The sequence below is a fragment of the Podarcis tiliguerta genome (assembly GCF_965153285.1).
Source record: "Podarcis tiliguerta genome assembly, chromosome: 8".
In the NCBI taxonomy this organism is placed as follows: Eukaryota; Metazoa; Chordata; class Lepidosauria; order Squamata; family Lacertidae; genus Podarcis; species Podarcis tiliguerta.
In genome coordinates this window covers 82439028-82461378 of record NC_139541.1, presented here as the reverse complement: position 1 = coordinate 82461378, position 22351 = coordinate 82439028, and the positions used below count along the sequence as shown (strand labels likewise).

The 22351-nt window shown below is 47.9% G+C and overlaps 1 protein-coding gene and 1 long non-coding RNA gene across 2 annotated transcripts in view; both read left to right on the top strand.

Annotated features, from left to right (window-relative positions):
- LOC310684888 overlaps positions 1-923 on the top strand; it is a 239051-nt gene extending 238128 nt beyond the window's left edge. The window contains exon 3 of the long non-coding RNA XR_014514931.1: positions 614-923. This is a non-coding gene — a long non-coding RNA (uncharacterized lncRNA). The remainder of the gene's footprint in view (positions 1-613) is intronic.
- Positions 924-3934: 3011 nt separating this feature from the next.
- Positions 3935-22351, top strand: part of CAPN12 (calpain 12) — a 34946-nt gene continuing 16529 nt past the window's right edge. Inside the window, exons 1-11 of the mRNA XM_083455171.1 lie at positions 3935-4196; positions 6112-6187; positions 8930-9051; positions 10014-10147; positions 13204-13372; positions 14728-14811; positions 16270-16355; positions 17231-17305; positions 18057-18229; positions 19743-19918; positions 22089-22100. Of these exons, the coding sequence (XP_083311297.1) occupies positions 3969-4196; positions 6112-6187; positions 8930-9051; positions 10014-10147; positions 13204-13372; positions 14728-14811; positions 16270-16355; positions 17231-17305; positions 18057-18229; positions 19743-19918; positions 22089-22100 (1335 nt within the window). The 5' untranslated portion in view covers positions 3935-3968. The remainder of the gene's footprint in view (positions 4197-6111; positions 6188-8929; positions 9052-10013; positions 10148-13203; positions 13373-14727; positions 14812-16269; positions 16356-17230; positions 17306-18056; positions 18230-19742; positions 19919-22088; positions 22101-22351) is intronic.

Genomic DNA, 22351 nt, shown 5'->3' with positions numbered 1-22351 from the left:
TGATTTTCCACCCCTCAGCAGTGATTTTTAGGTTTGAAGAAGCCTTTTTGGCTTCTCTGCCCCCCACAAGTCTAATGTGGGGGTGACCTTCCTGGAAAATGTATCTGGGGAAGTGAGAGTTAAAGCTGCCAAGCCTAATTTCCATGGCGGGGGGCACTTGTTCCCCCCAGAGGCACGGCATTGGCAACTCATGCCCAATACAAGGGCAATAGAAAAAAGTCCTCCTTCTTTCTGTTAGGGAGTTGTCTTGCTTTTGCTCTCTTTAGGATAATGTAATAAAAAATTTAACGTCTTATATATATATACAAGTTGTACAAGTGAAAATAAAGTATTTCAATTCAGTTTCAATATATGTGGACCACATGTCTGAAGCAGCACAGGAAGACTGCCCTGAAACCATTTTGACTCCCAAACTGACCAAATGTTTTCTCTGCAAGGAGGGAGGGGGTGAGGGAACCTTCCCATTGTCTCAGGAATTTGGAAATCACCATCTCAAAGGAATGGGCAGACTACCAGGAAAGGCAATCAGATAAGGCATTATCAGATAACTTGGCAGACAGGAAAAACAACAACATTCAAATTTCTGTTGTAGACCACCTTTTCCGTGATGTAGGTATGATGTTTGAGGGGGGTGGTCTTAGGTTACACCCCTTCTGTGATGTATGTATGTTGTATGGAGGGGTGGTCTTGAGCTCCAGGGCAGGGAATTTAAAATGTCTATATAAGGGCAGGCACACCTTTCTTCGGGGTCCTCCTCCTTCTCCTGCGTGTGAGGGGAGCACCCTGTTGCAACAGCTTTAATAAAGATCAGGCTTACTAGCTGCTTTGCTTCTCAATATTCTCTGTTTGGCCTCTGTTATTTTCTCCTACCAATAGGGAACCCACTTAAGGATTCTATACGGGCTCTTGGATACCACATAAGGGAAGAAGGGCAGATTATGTTTACAACAATAATCAGCTAGTGATTAAAATGAAACAGCCTTCTTATGGACAGAGCTCCTTGGGTTTTGCCATGCCCAGAAGTGGTGTCTGGTATTGGTTGCAGGGGGGCTGTCTAGGGAAGTAAAACCTAAAAAGTCCAGGTGTATCATATGTGGTGGAGATATAAGGATTTCTGGGAGATAATATATAATGAAATGGGGAAAATGTTTAAGAAGACTTTTATAAAAAGACCAGAAAACTTTTTTATTAGGAATATTAGGAATGGATGCCCCCACAGATCAAAATAATCTTTCTCTACGCAACAATGGCAATCTGAACGGTCTACGCTCAGAAATAGAGAGAGACAGAGAGAGAACAATCTTGACAAAGGAGGAGTGGCAGTTGAAATTGACGGAATATGTAGAATAAGCAAATTTAACTGATAGAATAAGAGAACAGGAAGATGGAGAATTTAAGGAAGAGTGGGAAATGATTGCAGAATACCTGAAGAATCGTGTAAATCAGGTTATGACATCAGCAGGTTAATGTAAATTCAGCAGTACTGTATAAGGTATCAAAGATATAGGGGGAGGGGAGAAATACGAATATGAGGGGGAAATTATAAATGCAGTCTTAGTTGATAAATAAATAGAACCATGGAAGGGGGGAAGGAAAGTCAATGATTCAATGTATGGTTATAATTAATGTGCAACATTGTAATGAAAAATGATAACTAAAATTATTATTTTTTAAAGTCAGGGCGTTCTTGCCGCAGAATCCACCTCTGATAAATAAGATAGCTAACCATTAGCCAACCACCTTGAGTAATGTTTGCTCCGCAACAGATGGCCAGGCCCTCCCTCATCCCTTTGTGAAAGATTAAACACTTTTATGACATCCGGAAAAGGATGGGCGAATTAACTCTCCAGTAGCCGAGTGGTGTCTCAAGGCAAAAGCGAAAACCGAAGAGTCTTGTGACACCTTGAAGACCAGCAAGACTTAGGATGCATTGTTTAGTGACAAAGACATTTCTATGCATCTAAGGCTAACCATTTTCTTAGCTGACAGAACATGAGAAGGGACATAGCTCAGCCTCCGTTTCGCCTGCAAATCCCCCAAACCATTCCCTGTCAGCCTCTCCAGGACGGACTGGGAGAGACCCCCAGCTGAAAAACCAGGAGATGCGCTGCCAGTCAGTGGAGACAGCATTGTGCTAGATCAGATAACTGAAGGAGCGTCTCCACCTCCATTGTTCTGCCCGGACACTGAGGTCCAGCGCCAAGGGCCTTCTGGTGGTTCCCTCACTGCGAGAAGTCAAGTTACAGGGAACCAGGCAGAGGGCCTTCTCAGTGGTGGCACCCCCCCTGTGGAACGTCCTCCCACCAGATGTCAAAGAGATAAACAGCTACCAGACTTTTAGAAGACATCTGAAGGCAGCCCTATTTAGAGAAGCTTTTAATGTTTGATGCATTACGGTATTTTAATATTCTGTTGGAAGCCGCTTGGAGTGGCTGGGGAAATCCAGCCGAATGGGCGGGGTATAAATAATAAATTATTATTATTATTATCAGGGGTGCCCAAACTTTTTTCAAAGAGGGCCAGATTTGATAAAGTGAACATGCGTGAGGGCCAACCAAAGTTGCTGGGCTTTTTTTAGGATTTTACCCCAGGACATAAACTGCCACAGGGGCTAGATTTAATTGACCAGAGGGCTGGATTAGGCCCCCAAAAGGGACTTTGGACATGCCTGTGCTAGAGGGACCAATGGCGTGACTCCGTAGAAGGTATTGTCCGGTGCTGTGATGGCTGGTCACTGTTGGGATTGGCAGAGAGGCCAGGCAGAAGTTGAAGCAAGTGCCAACAACCGGAAAAACCAACTTACCAGTGGCGTAGCGTGGGGTTGCAGGGGGGGCCGGCCGCACCGGCCGCAACATCTGGGAGGGGGCGCACTCGCAGCTCTCTGCCCCTATCTGGTTAGAGGGCGCAAATCACTTGCCTTGCCCCGGGTGCTGACAACCCACGCTACGCCACTGCAACTTACTCTATCTCTTTTTAATTTATTTATAGATTTTTCACAAAAAAGATGAACTTTACAAAATTTAACAGAACATAAATTACTTTATCCATTGCCTTCCCATCCCTGCTTCCATAGTTTCCATATTTACCCCTGAATGCTGCATACTTCACATACAGTCATACCTCGGGTTACAGATGCTTCAGGTTGCGTTATTTCGGGTTGTGGACCACCGAAACCCGGAAGGACTGGAACGGGTTACTTCTGGGTTTTGGCGGTCGCACATGCGCAGAAGCGCTAAGTCGCACTTTGCGCATGTGCAGAAGCGCTGAATTGCAACCCGTGCATGCGCAGACGTGTCACTGCGGGTTGTGGACGCTGCGGGCTATGAATGTGCCTCCCACACAGATCACGTTCGCAACCCGGGCGTCCACTGTATACTATTTGACGCATCCATTTTGACCTATTTAACCCTGTCGCTCATATTTCAAGCTCTGCTCACGTTTTCACGTTGCTGTGGTAGTTCTTTAAATGCTCAGTAAAAGGTCTCCAGTCCTTGATGGATTTCCCATCGTTTTGGTCTCCAATCTTGCCGGTTCCTTACACTCCATGCTTTTCAAAAGCTGTTCTTCCTTTCCTGGAACCTCTTTGGGCGTAGTGCTCAGGCTGCTGCCGTTATATACAAAAACCAACTCATTCTACTTTTGCCCCTCTCCGCCGAGTTTTACAGGGGCAATACTGAGATTACAAAAGAGGAAGCCGACAGGGAAGGCTAGTGGAAAATAAGAAAGCCGGTGTATACCCATTTGTGGAAGCCGTTGGCTGATAACAGGCCGAGATGGGTAGGGGAGGGACCCCTTTGTCCTACGTGACCACAGTCCTGATAAAATCAGTTTCGAAAACTGCACAGTCCCTGTACCAGAGTCGGGAAGTGGAACGGTTCCGGTTTGAGCCAACCCCTTGGCTCGTCCCTTTCCTCTGCCTCTATATAAACCAACCCAAGTCCACGACTCAGCTGCTGTTGATCTCAGCTATGGCTTCCTCCGGAATCACGATCTGCCTGGAGAAGGATGATGCCAAGGCAGTTGCCCCAGTCCTGCCCTACGGGGAGCAGGACTATGGGGAGCTGAAGCGCCAGTGTCTCCAGCAGGGATCGCTCTTCGTCGACCCCGACTTCAAACCCAGCCCCGAGTCGCTTGGATACAATAAGCTGGGACCTGGCTCCAAGAAAGCCCAGGGGGTGGTTTGGCAGAGGCCAAAGGTGAGTCAAAACAAAGACATTCTCCTTTTACATCCAGTTCACTGATTATCAGTAGTTCCCGAAAGAAGCAAGCAGTGTACAACAGTCAGTCTGTTGAGCGTTTTGGGGATGCTAGCATCTTGGGAGGGGGGAGGGAGTAATATAGGTGTTATACATTTTGGGGGGGACCCCTAAACCCTAGATATTAATAAATGGTATGGTTTTGTTGGTTTGGGATGTGAAGGGAGAAATAGAAGCTGCAGAGGAATTCATGAGCTGAGCAAAACTGCTCAGCTTGCAGACTTAACATGCAGAATAAGAGAACAAGAAGCACGTACATTTAGAGAAGACTGGAAAACGTTTATTGAATATATGGGAAATAATTGTGTCGCTGAAAATGTTGGCAGCATTCAGATAAGTTCAACAGTGTAAATAAGTTTTGATGGGTGTAATAATGGAATATTGAATGGTGTAAAGGTAAAGGTAAAGGTACCCCTGACCATTAAGTCCAGTCGCGGCCGACTCGGGTTGCAGCGCTCATCTCGCTTTACTGGCGAAGGGAGTACAGCTTCCGGGTCATGTGGCCAGCAGGACTAAGCCGCTTCTGCTGAACCAGAGCAGCGCACAGAAACGCCGTTTACCTTCCCGCCGGAGTGGTACCTATTTATCTGCTTGCACTTTGACGTGTTTTCAAACTGCTAGGTTGGCAGGAGCAGGGACTGAGCAACGGGAGCTCACCCCGTTGCGGGGATTCGAACCGCCGACCTTCTGATCGGCAAGTCCTAGGCTCTGTGGTTTAACCCACAGCGTCACCCGCGTCCCTTTTGAATGGTGTGGCTTTTGTAAAATATGCAGGGATTTATGATACGGTATGTAAAATGAACCATGGAAAGAAAAGAAGGGAAGTCATTGATATTTTAAGGATGTAAAACTAAGTAATTTAAATTGTAGAACAGAAAATTTAATAAAAATTACATACAGAAAAATAAGGGAATTCCTGTGCTAGCTTATGCAAAACTACCCGGCCAAGCTAGGGCCATTGAGAAACACAGAGGTGTGAACTGAGGCAGGGGTTTGGAAAGTTGTCAGGGCAGCTGTGTGTTTGAGGCAACAGGAAAAGGGAGTCTGGCAGCAAGGAGTGCGGGGGGGAAGAAGGGGGGAAGAAAGACTGGTATCCATCTTGGGCAGGTTGGCTGCAGAGCTGATGGGGAGGGGTACCTTGGACAGTGCTGAAAGATCTGGACTCCCTCCATGCAGACTGAAGGTGTAAATCAGTGAATAAACCATATTTCTTAAAGCTACGACAGTTTCTGCTGTGTCTCAATTCTAGAAAGGAACATATAGACCCCAAGGGCTCTTGCCACTGCTTGGCAGAGAGGAGGGGAGGCACATAATAATAATAGTAGTAGTAGTAGTAGTAATAATAATAATAATAATAATTTATTTGTACACCGCCCATCTGGCTGGGTTTCTCCACAAAGACCAAAAATACACTAAGATGTCACACATTAAAAACTTCCCTGATCTGGGCTGCCTTAAGATGTCTTCTGAATGTCAGGTAGTTGTTTATCTCTTTAACATGGTGGGAGGGCGTTCCACAGGGCGAGTGCCACCACCGAGAAGGCCCTCTGCCTGGTTCCCTGTAGCTATGCTTCTCGCAATGAGGGAACCGCCAGAAGGCCCTCGGCGCTGGACCCAACTTTTCTAAAATGTGGAAAGCCAGGTTTACACCTCCAGCTCACCTGGTGGGCTGGGGATTTCTTAGAATGAAAGCACCGAGTACATTCCAAGCCCAGGAACTGTCTCTCAGGTACCAGAACTGGACACGGTCCCTGCACACAAAAGCCCATTCCTCCTGGTTGCACCAGGTTTGTTTCAGCAGCCTGTTATTGCAGAAGAAGGTAATGGAAAGAACTTTTCCGTGTTGTCTTTACAGGACATCTGCAAGCCCCAAATGCCCTGCTTTATCTGTGAAGGAATGAACCGTACAGATGTCCGCCAGGGGAAACTGGGTAATGTCATATGCTTGCCTTCTCTGTAGCTTATTGCGTTGCTGTTAACTTTTCCACCCTGCTTTCTGGCCTGACTTTTGCGCCTTTGACAGCAGAAACTGTCACCTGTATCACTACAACTTTGCGGGATGGGGAGAAAGCATCAACTTTTGCATTTCTGATGCAGATTTAGAGAATTAAACAGCAGAGCATCTCTGCTAGGAAAAGACTCAGCCACACACCACTTCTTCTTTGGCCATCACTCGTAGCCAAGTAAGATTGTCTTCCATAAACATGGTTTTAACAATGAGTCTGTAGGTGACTGTGGAGGCCAATTCTGGATCCACATGTCCTCCCACAGAGGGGACATTTTATTTCATTAGAGCATGGGTAGGCAAACTAAGGCCCGGGGGCCAGATCCAGCCCAATCGCCCTCTAAATCTGGCCTGCGGACGGTCTAGGAATCAGGGTGTTTTACATGAGTATAATGTGTCATTTAAAATGCATCTCTGGGTTATTTGTGGGGCATAGGAATTCGTTCATTATTTTTTTCAAAATATAGTTTGCCCCCCAAGGTCTGAGGGACAATGGACAGGCCCCCTGCTGAAAAAGTTTGCTGACCCCTGCATTAGAGGTTTGTTGATATAAAAAGGTAAAGGGACCCCTGACCATTAGGTCCAGTTGTGACCAACTCTGGGATTGCGGCGCTCATCTGGCTTTATTGGCCGAGGGAGCAGGCGTACAGCTTCTGGGTCATGTGGCCAGCACGATTAAGTCACTTCTGGCGAACCAGAGCAGCGCACGGAAATGCCATTTACCTTCCTGCTGGAGAGGTACCTATTTATCTACTTGCACTTTGACGTGCTTTCGAACTGCTAGGTTGGCAGGAGCTGGGACTGAGCAAAGGGAGCTCACCCCGTCGCGGGGATTCAAACCGCTGACCTTCTGATTGGCAAGTCCTAGGCTCTGTGGTTTAACCCACAGCGCCACAGTCATTCATTAATTTTGAGTTGCCACCCTTTTCTGCCCCTGTGCCTTCGGTGGCAGCCTGGCATACCGAAATTTAGAATGAGCACGATTACATCCTCTCTGTGATCCTCTTCATTATAGTAAAACTCACATGAGTAAAGCTGTCTTTCTATTTGCTAAATTTGTGCATGCCAAGAACGGTTAAAAAAAGGCAAGTTTAATTTGCTGCCTGATGTTACATCTTTACTACAAATGTAAACTAGCTAAACGGAAGTAAACCAGCTTAATGAATGTGGCATCCCTCAGGGAACCCTGGGATTTGTAGTTCCAGGACAGGGCTAGCAGTCCTTGCAAGTATCGTCCTCACAAAACCATCATTTCTACAATGCCTTTGGAGGAGGAAAGCCGTTATCAATTAACATTTAACAACTAGTTTACGTCTGGGGTGTAGAAAGCAGCTTCGCTGTACAAACATGGGAAGGTTTCAAAACTCTTTGTTCCTTATCAATCCTACAACTAGTGATAACCCAAATTATTACAGAGCTGCTATTTGTTTGCTTCCTGCTGCTGTGACTTTTACAGCAGTCCAACAGTCAGGAATTCAGTAGGCGAAGCTTTCTCTAGCGTCGAGATGACAAATCCTTCATCTCGTGCTTTATGTATCTAGTTGCTGTTAAACACGCAACAAAAATGGTGACCAAATTGGTATTATTTTCCATGCTGTGTATAATCCACAAAAATTTCTACACGAAGAAACCCCACATTTTGTTGACCAGAATCCATAAAATCAAATACCGTATTTTTTGCTCTATAAGACTCACCTTTTCCCTCCTAAAAAGTAAGGGGAAATGTGTGTGCAGGCTTTGCAGCTTTCCCAGAAGCCAGAACAGCAAGAGAGATCACTGCTTTCACTGCGCAGCGATCCCTCTTGCTGTTCTGGCTTCTGAGATTCAGAATATTTTTTTTCTTGTTTTCCTCCTCCAAAAACTAGGTGCGTCTTGTGGTCTGGTACGTCTTATAGAGTGAAAAATACGGCAATTCATATTGTTGTTGTTGCTTAGTCGTTTAGTTGTGTCCGACTCTTCGTGACCCCATGGACCAGAGCACGCCAGGCACTCCTGTCTTTCCATTGTGGTTTCTCTCTGTTTTGCATTTTTATCATCTTAAATTCAGTTTGCCATATTTCTGCATTGGCTAGTGATTTATTTATTTAGGAAATTCCTCGCAAAAAAAAATGCCACAATTTTAGTGTTCATTTCTCCTACTGTAGATTTTTATATGAAATTTTGCCCAGTATACACCTTATTGCAAGCCGTTTCTTCCCCCGATGTAATTCATTTTTGTGCACACTTTCCATTCTCGCAAAATTCAGAGGACTACGAATTCTGAAGGCATTTGGGGTCATGGGAATGATGCACATTAAACCAAATTTCTCTTCTGTTCCCAATTCAGATAAGCAGTTGAATTCCTTGCTTGTGGAGTAAACAGGCAGGTGTTCCCTGGGCTACACACATACCATAAATTTAAAGCACATGGCTTTAGTGCCATGTGGTTCTGTGAGGGGCTGAGCTTCAGTTTCCGGAATTCTTCGCAGGGGGAGTCATATGTACCGTACATCGTACTCAATGTATGAACCTGTCCTGATCTCTGTGTCATCCTCATTAAATTAAGCTGGTGTGGATGCTGCCTTCTATAGAATCCTGAGAAGTTGTGCATCTATTTTCTGGAGCATTTGGTCTTTCAAACAGTGTAGAAATAAATAAATAGCAACCGTCTTCTTTCTACCCCTGACAGGCGACTGCTGGTTCCTGGCAGCAGCGGCATCCCTCACATTGTACCCACATCTCCTGCACAGGGTGGTCCCACAGAGTCAAAGTTTTGAGACTGCAGACTATGCTGGCATCTTCCACTTCCAGGTGACTTTCATTACATCCCCTCCAGGAGGTCCAGTCAGGTCCCTGGTCAAAGCTTCTTCCCATCACTGCTACCCTTGTACTTTGCTGGGTGAAAATGAAGCCATTTCCTAGCACGAAGGTGCAGGGATTGCAGAATTTACAGCGTCAGAATGGAATCCTGGAGGCTTTCGAATCTAACCAGCTGCCGTGGCCCTCCAGGTTTCATTCGACTACAATACCCATCATCCTTTTTTTAAAAAATAATTAATTAGTTTTTATTAGTTTTTGAACTTTAACAAATGCACCCAAATTATTTAAATTTTTTAAATTTAATAATTAGGTTTCCCACTCCCGTTGCAAGCATAGGTAAAGGTAAAGGGACCCCTGACCATTAGGTCCAGTCGTGACTGACTCTGGGGTTGCGGCGCTCATCTCGCTTTATTGGCCGAGGGAGCCGGCGTACAGCTTCCGGGTCATGTGGCGAACCAGAGCAGCGCACGGAAACGCCGTTTACCTTCCCACCAGAGTGGTACCTATTTATCTACTTGCACTGGTGTGATTTTGAACTGCTAGGTTGGCAGGAGCAGGGACCGAGCAACGGGAGCTCACCCCATCGCGGGGATTCGAACCACGACCTTCTGATTGGCAAGTCCTAGGCTCTGTGGTTTAACCCACAGCGCCACCCGTGTCCCTTCATTGCAAGTCCATTAAATTCCTGGTGTTACTGCTTCATTATTCTTCTTTCATCACCCTCTCAACCTTCCACTAGTTTGAATCCATTTTCATAGCCAGCTGATTTTGTTACCTTGCAATCAGCACCATTGTTATTGCAACAACCATCATCCTTGACCATTGGCTATGCTGACTGTGGCTGATGGGAGTTGTAGTCCAACAACATCTGGAGGGCAGGCAAAGAACAGAGCTTCTCCTAATCAAAAGCATCTCATTCTCATTCATTTCCCTCCCACCCAACCGCTTCCTAGTTCTGGCAGTATGGGCAGTGGGTAGATGTCGTGGTGGATGATTTTCTGCCCACTGTGAATGGAAAGTTGATTTTCGTGCACTCAGAGGAGAAGAATGAGTTCTGGATGCCTTTGCTGGAGAAAGCCTACGCCAAGTGAGTGGAACATCAGTTATTTAATTCACTGTTTAATTTGGGCGTTGTCGGGAGCCAGAGTCAAGCATAGGCCAGCGATAAAGTCAACTATTGATTCAAGAAACTAAGACAGCGCAGGCCTGGTGACCCCAGCAGCTCAGTAGGTTTTGCCCAAATGCGGCAGCTGTAAGGATAAAAGGTCCCTGCCTTCCCACAGCTGCCTAGGAACCCTCCCCTGCAGGGCTTTTATCAAGCAGTTGCAGACTGCGTCTGTGCACAACCAATCTCTGCTCTTCCTTTTTCATTTCTCTGTGTGTTCCAAGAGACGGGGCAGGGGGGAAGGGAGCTGGTCGCAGCAGAAGGGGGAGACTCCCTGGATTCTTCAGCTCATAGCTGTCAACCGTCCCTTATTTGGCGGGACAGTTTCTTATCCCAGCGCCGTGTCCCGCTGCTGTCCCTTATTGATGATGTCCCTTAAATTTCCCTGGTTTCAAAGGAAGCAGCTCCTCTTCCTCCCTCCCTGTCAGCCAGGGAGGACGGAGGCTCCAACTGTGTTGCTTGGCTGCATTGCTCACCCAATAAGGAGTCTAAGAACGACTGGGGGGTGGAGCTTGCATGCCTTGTGCCGATCAAATCGGCTGCATTGCCTGGGGACTCGCCTTTGCTCAGCGCTTCCCAGCAGAGAGGTGACGGTGGTTTTCCTTGCTGCATCCCCTTTGCCGGGTTGCTGCGCGGTGGGAACCACCGCTTGAGGCTTCGTTTGGCTGCTGGCTGGGCTTTCTGGCTTTGGCTCGGAGGGGCTCAGAAGTTGAACATACCTGTGTTCGGAAAATCCCTTATTTTGGCTGCTGATCCCTTATTTTCGAGGCTGCTGGTCCCTTATTTTCAAATCTGTAAGTTGACAGCTATGCTTCAGCTGCCTCTTGGCCCCCCTCCTCTCCAGCCTCCGCTTCTGCCTCTGATTCTGGACTGCTCTCTGCCACAGACTCTCCCCGCTCACTAAGCCTTGTCTCTTCTTCAGCTTCCAACACCTCCTCCTCCCAGTCTTCTCCCTCCAACCACTCATTGTCATCCCACCACCAATCCCCGGGCTCTGAGCCTTCTTCCCTTGGGGGTTCCCCAGCTGGTGCCTTCCACCACTACTCTGCATTTGCCCAGTCCATGACAGTTGAGGCCTTCTAGCTGTTGTCGGACTACAGTTCCCATTACTCCTCTGCATTGGCCACACTGCCTGGGCTGATGGGGCCTGGAGTCCAACAACATCTGGCGGATGAGGGTCCTCCAGGTGTTGGCAAGCCCCCTTTCTCACCAGCCTTTGACAGCAGAGTCATAACTCTCTACAGCTGATGAGAGTTGTAGTCAAGCAATACCCAGCGGTCCACAGGTTCCCCAGCTTTAACTAGACTAGGGCTGGGCAATATCTGGTTTTCAACTTCGTGATATATGGCTGGCTAAACACGGTGATATACCCAGGCCTGGATTTAGGTCTGATGAGGCCCTAAGCTACTGAAGGTAATGGGGCCCTTTATATGTCCAGCTGTCCTTTGTCAACAACAAATTGCCGCTGTTTTTTTGTGTTCAATATATGCTATATGGTAATTTATGGACCTAATAGGTCCATACACAACACAAAACACTGTTGCTGTATGTAGATGTGATTTTATCTTGTATTTTGGAAATGTACATCCAGGTGTGTGTTTTTTCTTTAGTTTTTTTGGGGGGCCCTAAGAGAGTGGAGTCCTAAGCTATAGCTCGGTATATCATATACCGATATATCACAATGTCTGAAATAAGGATGGAGCTATGTAGAGGCATGGGCTGGCTTCACAGTTTCCCCTGCATTGTGATTTTTGCATAGCAAACACACACACACACATGTTTCTCAATATATGGCCCAGGCAAAATTTTTGAAACCGATCTCACAATATTGAATTCAAACCGGTTTTGGACGACATATCAACATATCGCCCAGCCTTAAGCTCATCTAACCAACTTTAAAAATTTAAATACAGTCATACCTCGGGTTAAAGTTGCTTCAGGTTGAATGTTTTCAGGTTGCATCCCGCAGCGACCCAGAAGTAACGGAACGGGTTACTTCCGGGTTTTGCCGCTCGCGCATGCGCATGCGCTCAGAATGACGTTGCGTGCATGCGCAGACGCGGCAAATTGCGACCTGCGTTCTGCTCATGCTGCGAGCGGGGCTCCGGAACGGATCCTATTTGCATCCAGAGGTACCACTGTACAAAGAGTTGCCATTCCATAGTCTCCAACTGTCCCGAAAATGTTGGGGCCGTTGCGAAACCCTTAAGCCACTGCAGCTTCTCAGTATGCGACACTGAAAGCAGGGGAGGGCAGGAGCAGGGAGAGAGGAGACTGTGACCCAGCCCCCCATGGTGGCGCAGTGGGACCCGTGGGGAGGGGAGGAGAGGGGTCCGGGTGCCAACCTCTGCTGCCTCCCCAGCTCTGCCAGATGGTACCACTCAACGCATCCACTCAATGGTGATGACGGCAGCAGGAGCGGCCTGGGGGGGCCTGCCTTGCGATGGTGCACAGGGGCCTTTTGGAGGTCACATCTGCCAACCATAGAGACTACGCTGCTGGCACAGAAGGGCTGCCTTGTAAACATCTGGCGCAGGTGCCTCCTCTGACGCCCAAGGCGGGTTGATGGAAGCCTCACAATTTTACCAAGGCCTTTTGCCGGCACTGTATTGTTGCACACTCCTCTTGGTAACAGCTGTTGGGGCAACTCTGCCAGCCCCACCCTTTCCCCATATTCCATGGGCAGTGTGCCTATATATGGGGCATGGGGTTGGGGGGCACACACCCACACCGAAGTAGAACAGAACGCCCCCATTTTCAGCTGAGGAATGTTGGAGGTTGTCTCAGGACCGAAAAACGTGTGGCATTGAGTAGATCGCTGCCTTGGATGTACAGAGAAGACAACGGCATAAGGTCTATCTTTTTCTTAAGAGAAAAATGGTCTAATTTAGTGCAAGGCAGATTCCTGTGTTCATTCTTCTGCTCTTCGATCTGTTTCGGTATTTTTACTCTACTCCCGCCTTTTCCTTCCTGCAAAGGCTGAATGGCTCCTACGAGGGTATAAGTCTTGGAATGATGAATGAAGCCTTTGTAGACTTCACTGGCGGAGTTGGGACCATCTTTCTGCTAAAAACACCTAACCCAGAGCTTTTCAAGATCATTCGAGAGGCGCTGAAGAGGCGCGCTATGATGGGAGCAAGCACTATGGTAGGTGCAGGGGGGCACTCATTTAAGGGGGTTGCGGTGCTTGTTGGGATGCTGCCAGGGAAACAAAGTCCATCTCGACCTCCACGTCGTCTCCGGACGTCCATTGATCTCCCGTAGACATGCAGTATCAGCAATTAGCGACATGAGCTCCAGAAATAGCTTGCCACATTCCAGAATAGATGCACGCTCTATCAGCAGATAATGCACAGCGAAAGATGCACCCAGGAGAGCATGATTTACAAGTTTATTCAGCGTCGATCAGAACAAAGAAAAACATGACTGCCTGCTTGAGAGTTCCGGCAGAGAGAGAGAAACGAAAGCAAAGACACAACATAAACATCCTGTGAAACAGGAAATGTGCAGGCTGTGACACAAACATCCTGCTCCCTTTTAAGGTGGAACGGAAATATCCTAACAGTGCTTAGTGTCATCGGCACACCCAGCTCCCCAAATCCCTGGCAATATCTTCTCAGCGGCTTCAGTGGCGAAACCAAGCTGTGGGTCAGCTCCCAGGTGCTGAGACCCCCAAGCCTCTATTGAGCCAGACCCAGAACCCGATACTAGCTCTCAGTCTTGATTGATGAAAGTTAAGGTCCCAAAACATCAGGAGTGGGGACTGAAAGTTTTAAATACAGCTTAGTTCTTGAACGTTTTGGTTCCTGAATGCCGCAACGTTTTTGGTTCTCGAATGCCGCAAACCCGGAAGTGAGTGTTTCGGTTTGTGAACTATTTTTGGAAACCAAATGTCCGATGGGGCTTCCATGGCTTCCGATTGGCTGCAGGAGCTTCCAAGCAGGCATAAAATTTTGCTCTCTAATGCCATGTTCCCTCTCGGTTTCCTTCAATGTCATATCTCTCCTAACTTCTCTGCTCCAACCTCTGGCTTAATCTGTTGAGGGAGGGCCCCCCCCAGTCCTTTAATCCTTTGTTCTCTTAATGGCCTGTCACCCTGGAGTCTAGCCTGGCTCAATTAACTTTTAACACTTGCTGAATCCAGATGTTAGAAGCATCTAGCACTCAGCCAAACACCCCAAGCCTTCATTAAATTCTAACTCTTACCGGATCCAGGAGTCTGGCACCCACAAACTTGTAACTCTAGGGAGAGACCTGCTGGATCAGGCCAAAGGGGATCTAGACCAGCATCCTATTCTCACAGTGACCTACCAGATGTTTGTGGGAAGATTTCAAGCAGGACCCGAGTGCCAGAACCTTTTCCTTACTTGTGAATCTTACCAACTGGTATTCAGAGACATATTCAAGGCTATTGACAAATGGGGGGGGGGAGGAATTAGTCACCCAATTGTTCTGGGTGGTGGTGTGGGTCTGAACGTGTTGTCCATCCTGATTTTCTCCAGGCTAGTGGTCCTGAGGAGACTGAACGCGAAACCCCAGAGAAACTGCTGAAAGGGCACGCCTATTCCATCACCGGATTCCGCAAGGTATGTCTTGGGAGATTCCAGATCAGCCTCTTCCAGGGGCATTGCAAGGCTAAAGGCTGAGATATTTTGTACCAGTGTGGATAGCCTCCCTCCTTTCACTTTTTCTCTTTTCCCACTGTTGTTGTTGTTGTTATTAAAAGAGCTTTTCTTACAGGGCAGCTTTTCCTTTGATAATTGGCCTAAATTTATATCTATCTATCTATCTAATCTATCTCTGCCAACCTAGCAGTTCGAAAGCACGCCAGTGCAAGTAGATAAATATGTACCACACCGGCGGGAAGGTAAACGGCATTTCCGTGTGCTGCTCTGGTTCGCCAGAAGCGGCTCAGTCATGCTGGCCACATGACCCAGAAGCTGTACACCGGCTCCCTTGGCCAATAAAGCGAGATGAGCGCCGCAACCCCAGAGTCAGTCACGACTGGACCTAATGGTCAGGGTCGCTTTACCTTTACCTATCTATCTATCTATCTAGATATAAATTTAGGCCAGTTATCAAAGGAAAAGCTGCCCTGTAAGAAAAGCTCTTCTAATAATTACAACAACAACAACAGGAAAGGAGGGAAGCAATCTACACTGGTACAAAATATCTCAGCCTTTAGGGACGCGGGTGGCGCTGTGGGTTAAACCACAGAGCCTAGGACTTGCCGATCAGAAGGTGGGCGGTTCGAATCCCCGCAACAGGGTGAGCTCCCGTTGCTCGGTCCCAGCTCCTGCCAACCTAGCAGTTCGAAAGCACGTCAAAGTGCAAGTAGATAAATAGGTACCGCTCCGGTGGGAAAGTAAACGGCGTTTTCATGCACTGCTCTGGTTTGCCAGAAGCGGCTTAGTCATGCTGGCCACATGACCTGGAAGCTGTCTGTGGACAAACAGCGGCTCCCTCGGCCAGTAAAGCGAGATGAGCGCCGCAACCCCAGAGTCGGTCATGACTGGACCTAATGGTCAGGGGTCCCTTTACCTTTATCTATCTATCTATCATCTATCTATCTATCTATCATCTATCTATCTATCTATCATCTATCATCTATCTGTCTATCTATCTAAATTGGCATGGGCCAATGGAAAGGCAGTGTGGCAAAGTGGTTAGAGTACCTAACTAGGGTCCGGAAGACCTGGGTTCAAGTCTCTACCCAGCCATGAAGCTTGCTGAGTGACCTTAGGCCAGTCCCTGCCAATCATTTTTAACCTACCTCGCAGGCTTGTTGTGAGGATTATAAAAGGGAAGTAAACAAATGGCCTACACTGCCTTGAGCTTCCTGGAGGAAAATCAGGATACGAATGCAATAGCAAAATGTGCAAACTGCGGGGAAATTTGTGTCCCGTGCCTCAGTTCTTTTAAGCACCTGGCAGTGCCCCTGGTCTTTAACTCCTTTTGGGGTCTCTGTGTAAAAAATGCCCCTGGTGGCTGTTCTCTGCTATAAAACATAGGGACCACCTGCTATTTTTTTTGCTCATTCTTAGGTCCATGTGGGGGGCCAGAAGGTGAAGCTGCTGCGGTTACGGAATCCATGGGGCAGGGTCGAGTGGAACGGCAGCTGGAGCGACACGTGAGTTTGCCTGGAGGCTCTTGGGCGCAGGACGAGAGGCAGAGGGCAGAATACCAGGAGAGGCCTTCTGAGCAAGCAATCACATTATACTGCCTTGCAAAATTTGGGGGGTGCCTGGGATGATGGATATATGTGGGTCTCTTGATAGCTAGCTGTGTGATCTCTCGAGTTTCAAGTCCACAGCCTCCATTTCCAGGGCAGGTCCCGTAATCATTTCACGTCCCAGAGTGTTTTAATTTTAAAAAGACTTAAGCAGGTCCACAATGGGAGTCAGGAACTTAGTGTGACTGGCCCGCTTCCAGCAAAGATTTGGCAGTTGTCCTCGCCTTTTCACTTTGAGGTGTCCCTTCAAGACCTTTTCATTCTCCCCCCCCAAAAAAATATTGGTAACGACAGCTTACCCCTAACGAAGCTGCAGTTCCCAGAATCCTCAGCACTTCCCAGGAATCATTGAGGGGGAAGCCACATGCTTTGGATGTGTGTTAAATGTGCTTTTAAATTGCACAGCGTTGACGGTGGCCACCTTTGCTAACCAGGGACGCATCTACACTCACGGTTTATAACGTTAAAAAAGGGTTAAAGAATGGTTTTCAAAACGGGTTGCTCTTAACATTCTTAAATTGTTATTAAAATGCGACACCAGAGGGCGCTGCAGAGAAACCAGCAGAGTTTGGACCGGTGGGGGGGTAGGGGGCGGAACGATAAGGTAAGAAAAACATTTTAATTTGGAAGTATGACCTGTGACGTTTTAGAACAATATATATAATATTGTTTCTGTAACGTTAAACAGCTCAGTGTAGATCCAGCCCAACTTTTTTGCCTATGAAGCTCTCCAACGAAGTACGTTTGTGAATGCCCATGTTTTTCTGCCTTAGCTCACCACTTTGGAGCTATGTGGACCCTGGACTCCGGGAGCAGCTGCATGTGAAACAAGAAGATGGGGAATTTTGGTAAGAAACAGAGCCCCAGACCTTAACTCTTTTGCGGGGTGGAGTTCTGCAAGGGAGTGTTTAAAAGGGTTAAAAGCTCACGTTGACGTATGCCCAAATTGGCAGGCAAACTCCCTCACCCCTAACCAGTGCTTCCCCCCAAGAAAAATAGGTCCTGAGAGGTGCCGGAACTGCGCTCTGGCTGAAAAAAAGCACCACCCCAATGAACTGACAGCAGCATTTGCGGGACCACCATAGTCAGAGAACAGTCAGGGTTAACCCTTGCCCTAGTATTTTTTTGTTGTTGTTTAGTCGTGTCCGACTCTTCGTGACCCCCTGGACGAGAGCACGCCAGGCACTCCTGTCCTCCACTGCCTCCTGCAGTTTGGTCAAACTCATGCTGGTAGCTTCAAGAACACGGTCCCACCATCTCGTCCTCTGTCGTCCCCTTCTCCTTGTGCCCTCCATCTTTCCCAACCTCAGGGTCTTTTCCAGAGAGTCTTCTCTTCTCATGAGGTGGCCAAAGTCTTGGAGCCTCAGCTTCAGGATCTGTCCTTCCAGGGAGCACTCAGGGCTGATTTCCTTCAGAATGGAGAGGTCTGATCTTCTTGCAGTCCATGGGACTCTCAAGAGTCTCCTCCAGCACCGGAATTCAAAAGCATCCATTCTCCGGTGATCAGCCTTCTTGATGGTCCAGCTCCCACTTCCATACATCACTACTGGGAAAACCATGGTGTTGCATACTTCCCCCTGTTTTGCTCTCTCTCTCTAGGATGCAACTGTCCGACTTCATACATCATTTCGATATCTTGGAGATCTGCCACTTCCGCACTGATGGGCCAGAAGGGGAGAGTTCCCCCTCTGGCTGGTACGGCGGCGACTGCTTCCAAGGGAGCTGGGTCAAAGGCCACACTGCGGGTGGACACCGGACCTTCAACCCCTGGGGTAATCCTTGGAGTGTGGGAAGGGGAATAGCCAGCAGCGGCACTGGCAGGGCTCACGGAAGCTCAGAGCTGGGAGCAGATTAATTGGGCATGGCGCCGGGTCTGTGGCCTTTCAGAGGTTGATGGACTGCAACTCCCATCATCCGATGAATGTGGGAGTTGGAGAACATGTAGAGGGTCACAGATTTCCCTCGCCCCGGGCAGATGCAACACAGGCAAGGTGGGGGAGACCTATGGCCTTCGGGACATTGCAGAAAATGCAAGCAGATAATGAGGCAAGGAATGTTGTAGGAACATGGCATGCTTGTGTGGACGTGGTGGTGTGCTACTCATGGTAAGATTAAAAGTGAGTACATTCATACTGAAATATACTCAGAGTCGCAAAGTGATTTCATGCTCTTTATTCAGCTCATAGTGGTGAGGAGGAATGAATGAATGTCCTCTCAATGTATCTGCTTTATATACATTATTTACACAATGGGCTGCACATGATTGGCTAATTCTGGAATTCTACTGTAAGCCAATCAGGTTGTGGATTCACTTACATCTGGAGCATGATTGGGTGGTTTCTGCCAACCAATCATATTGCTGCATTGTGCTAGGACCAATCCGACTGCTGCATTCTGAATCCTATTGTTCTAGGACCAATCAGACTGCTGCAGTTTGGATCTTATTCAACTCAGTACATAACACATACCTTGGGTTACAGTCGCTTCAGGTTGTGTTTTTTTGGGTCGAGGACTGCGGAAACCCGGAAGTACCAGAACAGGTTTCGGCGGTCACGCATGCGCAGAAGCGCTAAATCGCGCTTTGTGCATGCACAGAAACGCCGAATCGCAACCCACGTGTGCGCAGAATGCTGCAGGTTGTGAACGTGCATCCCGCACGGATCACGTCCGCAACCCAAGCGTCCACTGTAGCTGATTCAATAAATGCATGTTATATTCTGATAAGTGGAAATGTCTTCTGGTTCCTAGCCCAAAATTGCAGTAATATGGAGGGTGAGAGCCAAGATCTCAAGAGGTGTGGATGAGCTCTGAGTGTTTCTTAAAACATATTTGAATTACTACTAGTAGTAGTACCCCACCCAGCCACTCTGAGCGGCTTCCAATAACTATAAAAGCATCATAAAACATCAAACAAAATCTTCCCTATGCGGGGCTGCCTTCAGATGTCTTCTAAAAGTGGTATAGTTATTTATCTCCTTGACATCCGGTGGGAGGGGGTTCCACAGGGTGAAGCGATAGCACCACCTGCCGGCAGCTAAAAGCGCACACCTGGTGCACTTCAATGCTGTTCATAGAGCCGCAAAGCACTTTCAGCAGGTGATGTCCTGGTGAGGTGTGGAAGAAACTAAGTCGCTGCTGGAGGGCCCTCAAAGTAGCATAGTAAAGTTTGAGGAGGGGCAATGTCACTGCAAGGAGTTTCCCAAACAATTTCTCCCACAGGCCCCAAACATGCCCAAATATCTGAGTTATCTGAGGGGCTTTAGACTTGTTTTCCTCGCTGTGCAGACACCTTTTGGATGAACCCCCAGTTCCACCTTTCGCTGCTGGAGCCGGACGAGAAGCGACGGAAAAAACAGGATCAACTCCCTCATCCCTCCTGCTCCCTCCTTGTCTCATTGACGCAGAAGGACCAGCGCAGGCGCAATAAGGGCTTCCTTTGCATAGGCTATGACATCTTTCAGGTGAGTGCATGAGGCCGACTGGATCAAATATTGTGTCTGGTGACAAGATCATAGAATCATAGAATCATAGAAGAGTTGGAAGAGACCACAAGGGCCATCGAGTCCAACCCCCTGCCAAGCAGGAAACACCATCAGAGCACTCCTGACATATGGTTGTCAAGCCTCTGCTTAAAGACCTCCAAAGAAGGAGACTCCACCACACTCCTTGGCAGCAAATTCCACTGTCAAACAGCTCTTACTGTCAGGAAGTTCTTCCTAATGTTTAGGTGGAATCTTCTTTCTTGTGGTTTGGATCCATTGCTCCGTGTCCGCTTCTCTGGAACAGCAGAAAACAACCTTTCTCCCTCCTCTATGTGACATCCTTTTATATATTTGAACGTGGCTATCATATCACCCCTTAACCTCCTCTTCTCCAGGCTAAACATGCCCAGCTCCCTTAGCCGTTCCTCATAAGGCATCGTTTCCAGGCCTTTGACCATTTTGGTTGCCCTCCTCTGGACACGTTCCAGTTTGTCAGTGTCCTTCTTGAACTGTGGTGCCCAGAACTGGACACAGTACTCCAGGTGAGGTCTGACCAGAGCAGAATATAGTGGCACTATTACTTCCCTTGATCTAGATGCTATACTCCTATTGATGCAGCCCAGAATTGCATTGGCTTTTTTAGCTGCCGCGTCACCCTGTTGGCTCATGTCAAGTTTGTGGTCAACCAAGACTCCTAGATCCTTTTCACATGTACTGCTCTCAAGCCAGGTGTCACCCATCTTGTATTTGTGCCTCTCATTTTTTTTGCCCAAGTGCAATACTTTACATTTTGCAAGAAGATCCACCTGGGGATGAAGTAAAACCAATTGGTAGCTTAGACAGGGGCTGCCCATCCCATTCTGCTGCCTGAGGCGAAATGGGAAGGTGCTGCCTGCCCACCCCTAAGCGCCGCCAAAGCCTCACTTACCAGGGATGTGTGGCTTCAGCTTCTGCTGATATCGTGCAGAGGCCTCACGTGATTTTCCCGAGACCCCAGGAAGCAAGGCACTCAGCTACTGCAGCTGCTTCTCCTTACTTCTGCGGTGACGTCCCTTGTATTTCACTGCCTGAGGCACCTGCCTCATGAATGGGCCGGCCCTGAACTTGGTGGTAGTCTGCTTCTAGAGCATCTGTTTGCATATAGAAAGTCCCACGTATAGTCCCTGACATCCAGGCAGGGCTGAGAATGTCCCTGTGTGAAACTCTGGAGAGCTGCTGCCAGCCAGTGTTGACAATACTGGGATAGATGGACTCATGGTCTGACCTGGTACAAGGCAGCTTCCTATGTCCTTCCTCTCCATGTTATCTGCTAATAAGCCCCCTCTTCCACTCCACCGCCCCACCCCACCAGCTGTGGTCTGCCCGCTATGTTAGTAATATCATAGCTTATCAATTGCCTTTTCTGCCGCTCTGTGGATTGACTCTCTCAGGGCAACTTGTGATTAAAAACATTGACAGTTACAATCCAAAAATGAAATGGCGGGGAGGTAGGGGTGTGTGTGTGTGTGTGTGTGTGTCTTTTTGAGAAGGATCAGCAGCAACTGATACTAAGTAAAAAAAAGACCAATCAAGGTTGCAATCCTATACACACCAGGAGTGGCTAGCTTTTTTTTGGTCAAGACCCCTGTTCACCCCATGCCACCTGTCCAGGGGTTAGTGGTGGGTGTGGCTACGCCACATTCCTGCTGGATCTATACAGATTTTAAAAATGCTATAGAAAAATATGCTATGAAAAGCTCCTAATGGAAAATCCCTTTGGTGACAGATCACTGCTCTATAGCACCACCTGGTGCCACATGTTTATAATGCAGTTATAACGATATAATTGACAAGTGTAGCTGAGTCCTCTCTCACACACACATACAGGGCAAACATCACACACAACCCGTCACTCTTCAAATGGCCCATCTGATGACCCCAGAGGTAGCAGTTTGCATCCCTACCTGGGCACTGGGCTTGTAGGGCATATAGGGTGTTTAAACTTCTCCAGCCATCCCAATTCCATGTCAGTCTGTTGTTGTCACCACCATTGCCAAAATCAGCGGGAACTTGGAGGTGGGGCTGTTGGGAGGGAGAGAAAAATGCATTTGATTTCCTGGTTGCGGCTTCATGGCCCTCCTATAAATTTTCCTCCTTTCTTTTCTTGCAGATGTCCGAAGAGGTAATAATCCTAGTGGTTTGTAGTGTCTTGAAGGGGCGTCTCTCTCTCTTTACATAATTGCTTCACCCAGAAGTTAAGGAACGGGCTGACATAGGAAAGCTACAACCCATTTGGAAATGATTTCTGAAAGGGAGGTTGACACCGTGCGAGTGCGCCAGCAGGAGTGCTGGGTTGACTCCATCAGCATGTTTGCACTGTGCTGACCTCTCTACTGCCTGGGTAAGCAACAGTGACCCACCTGTTAGGAAGGG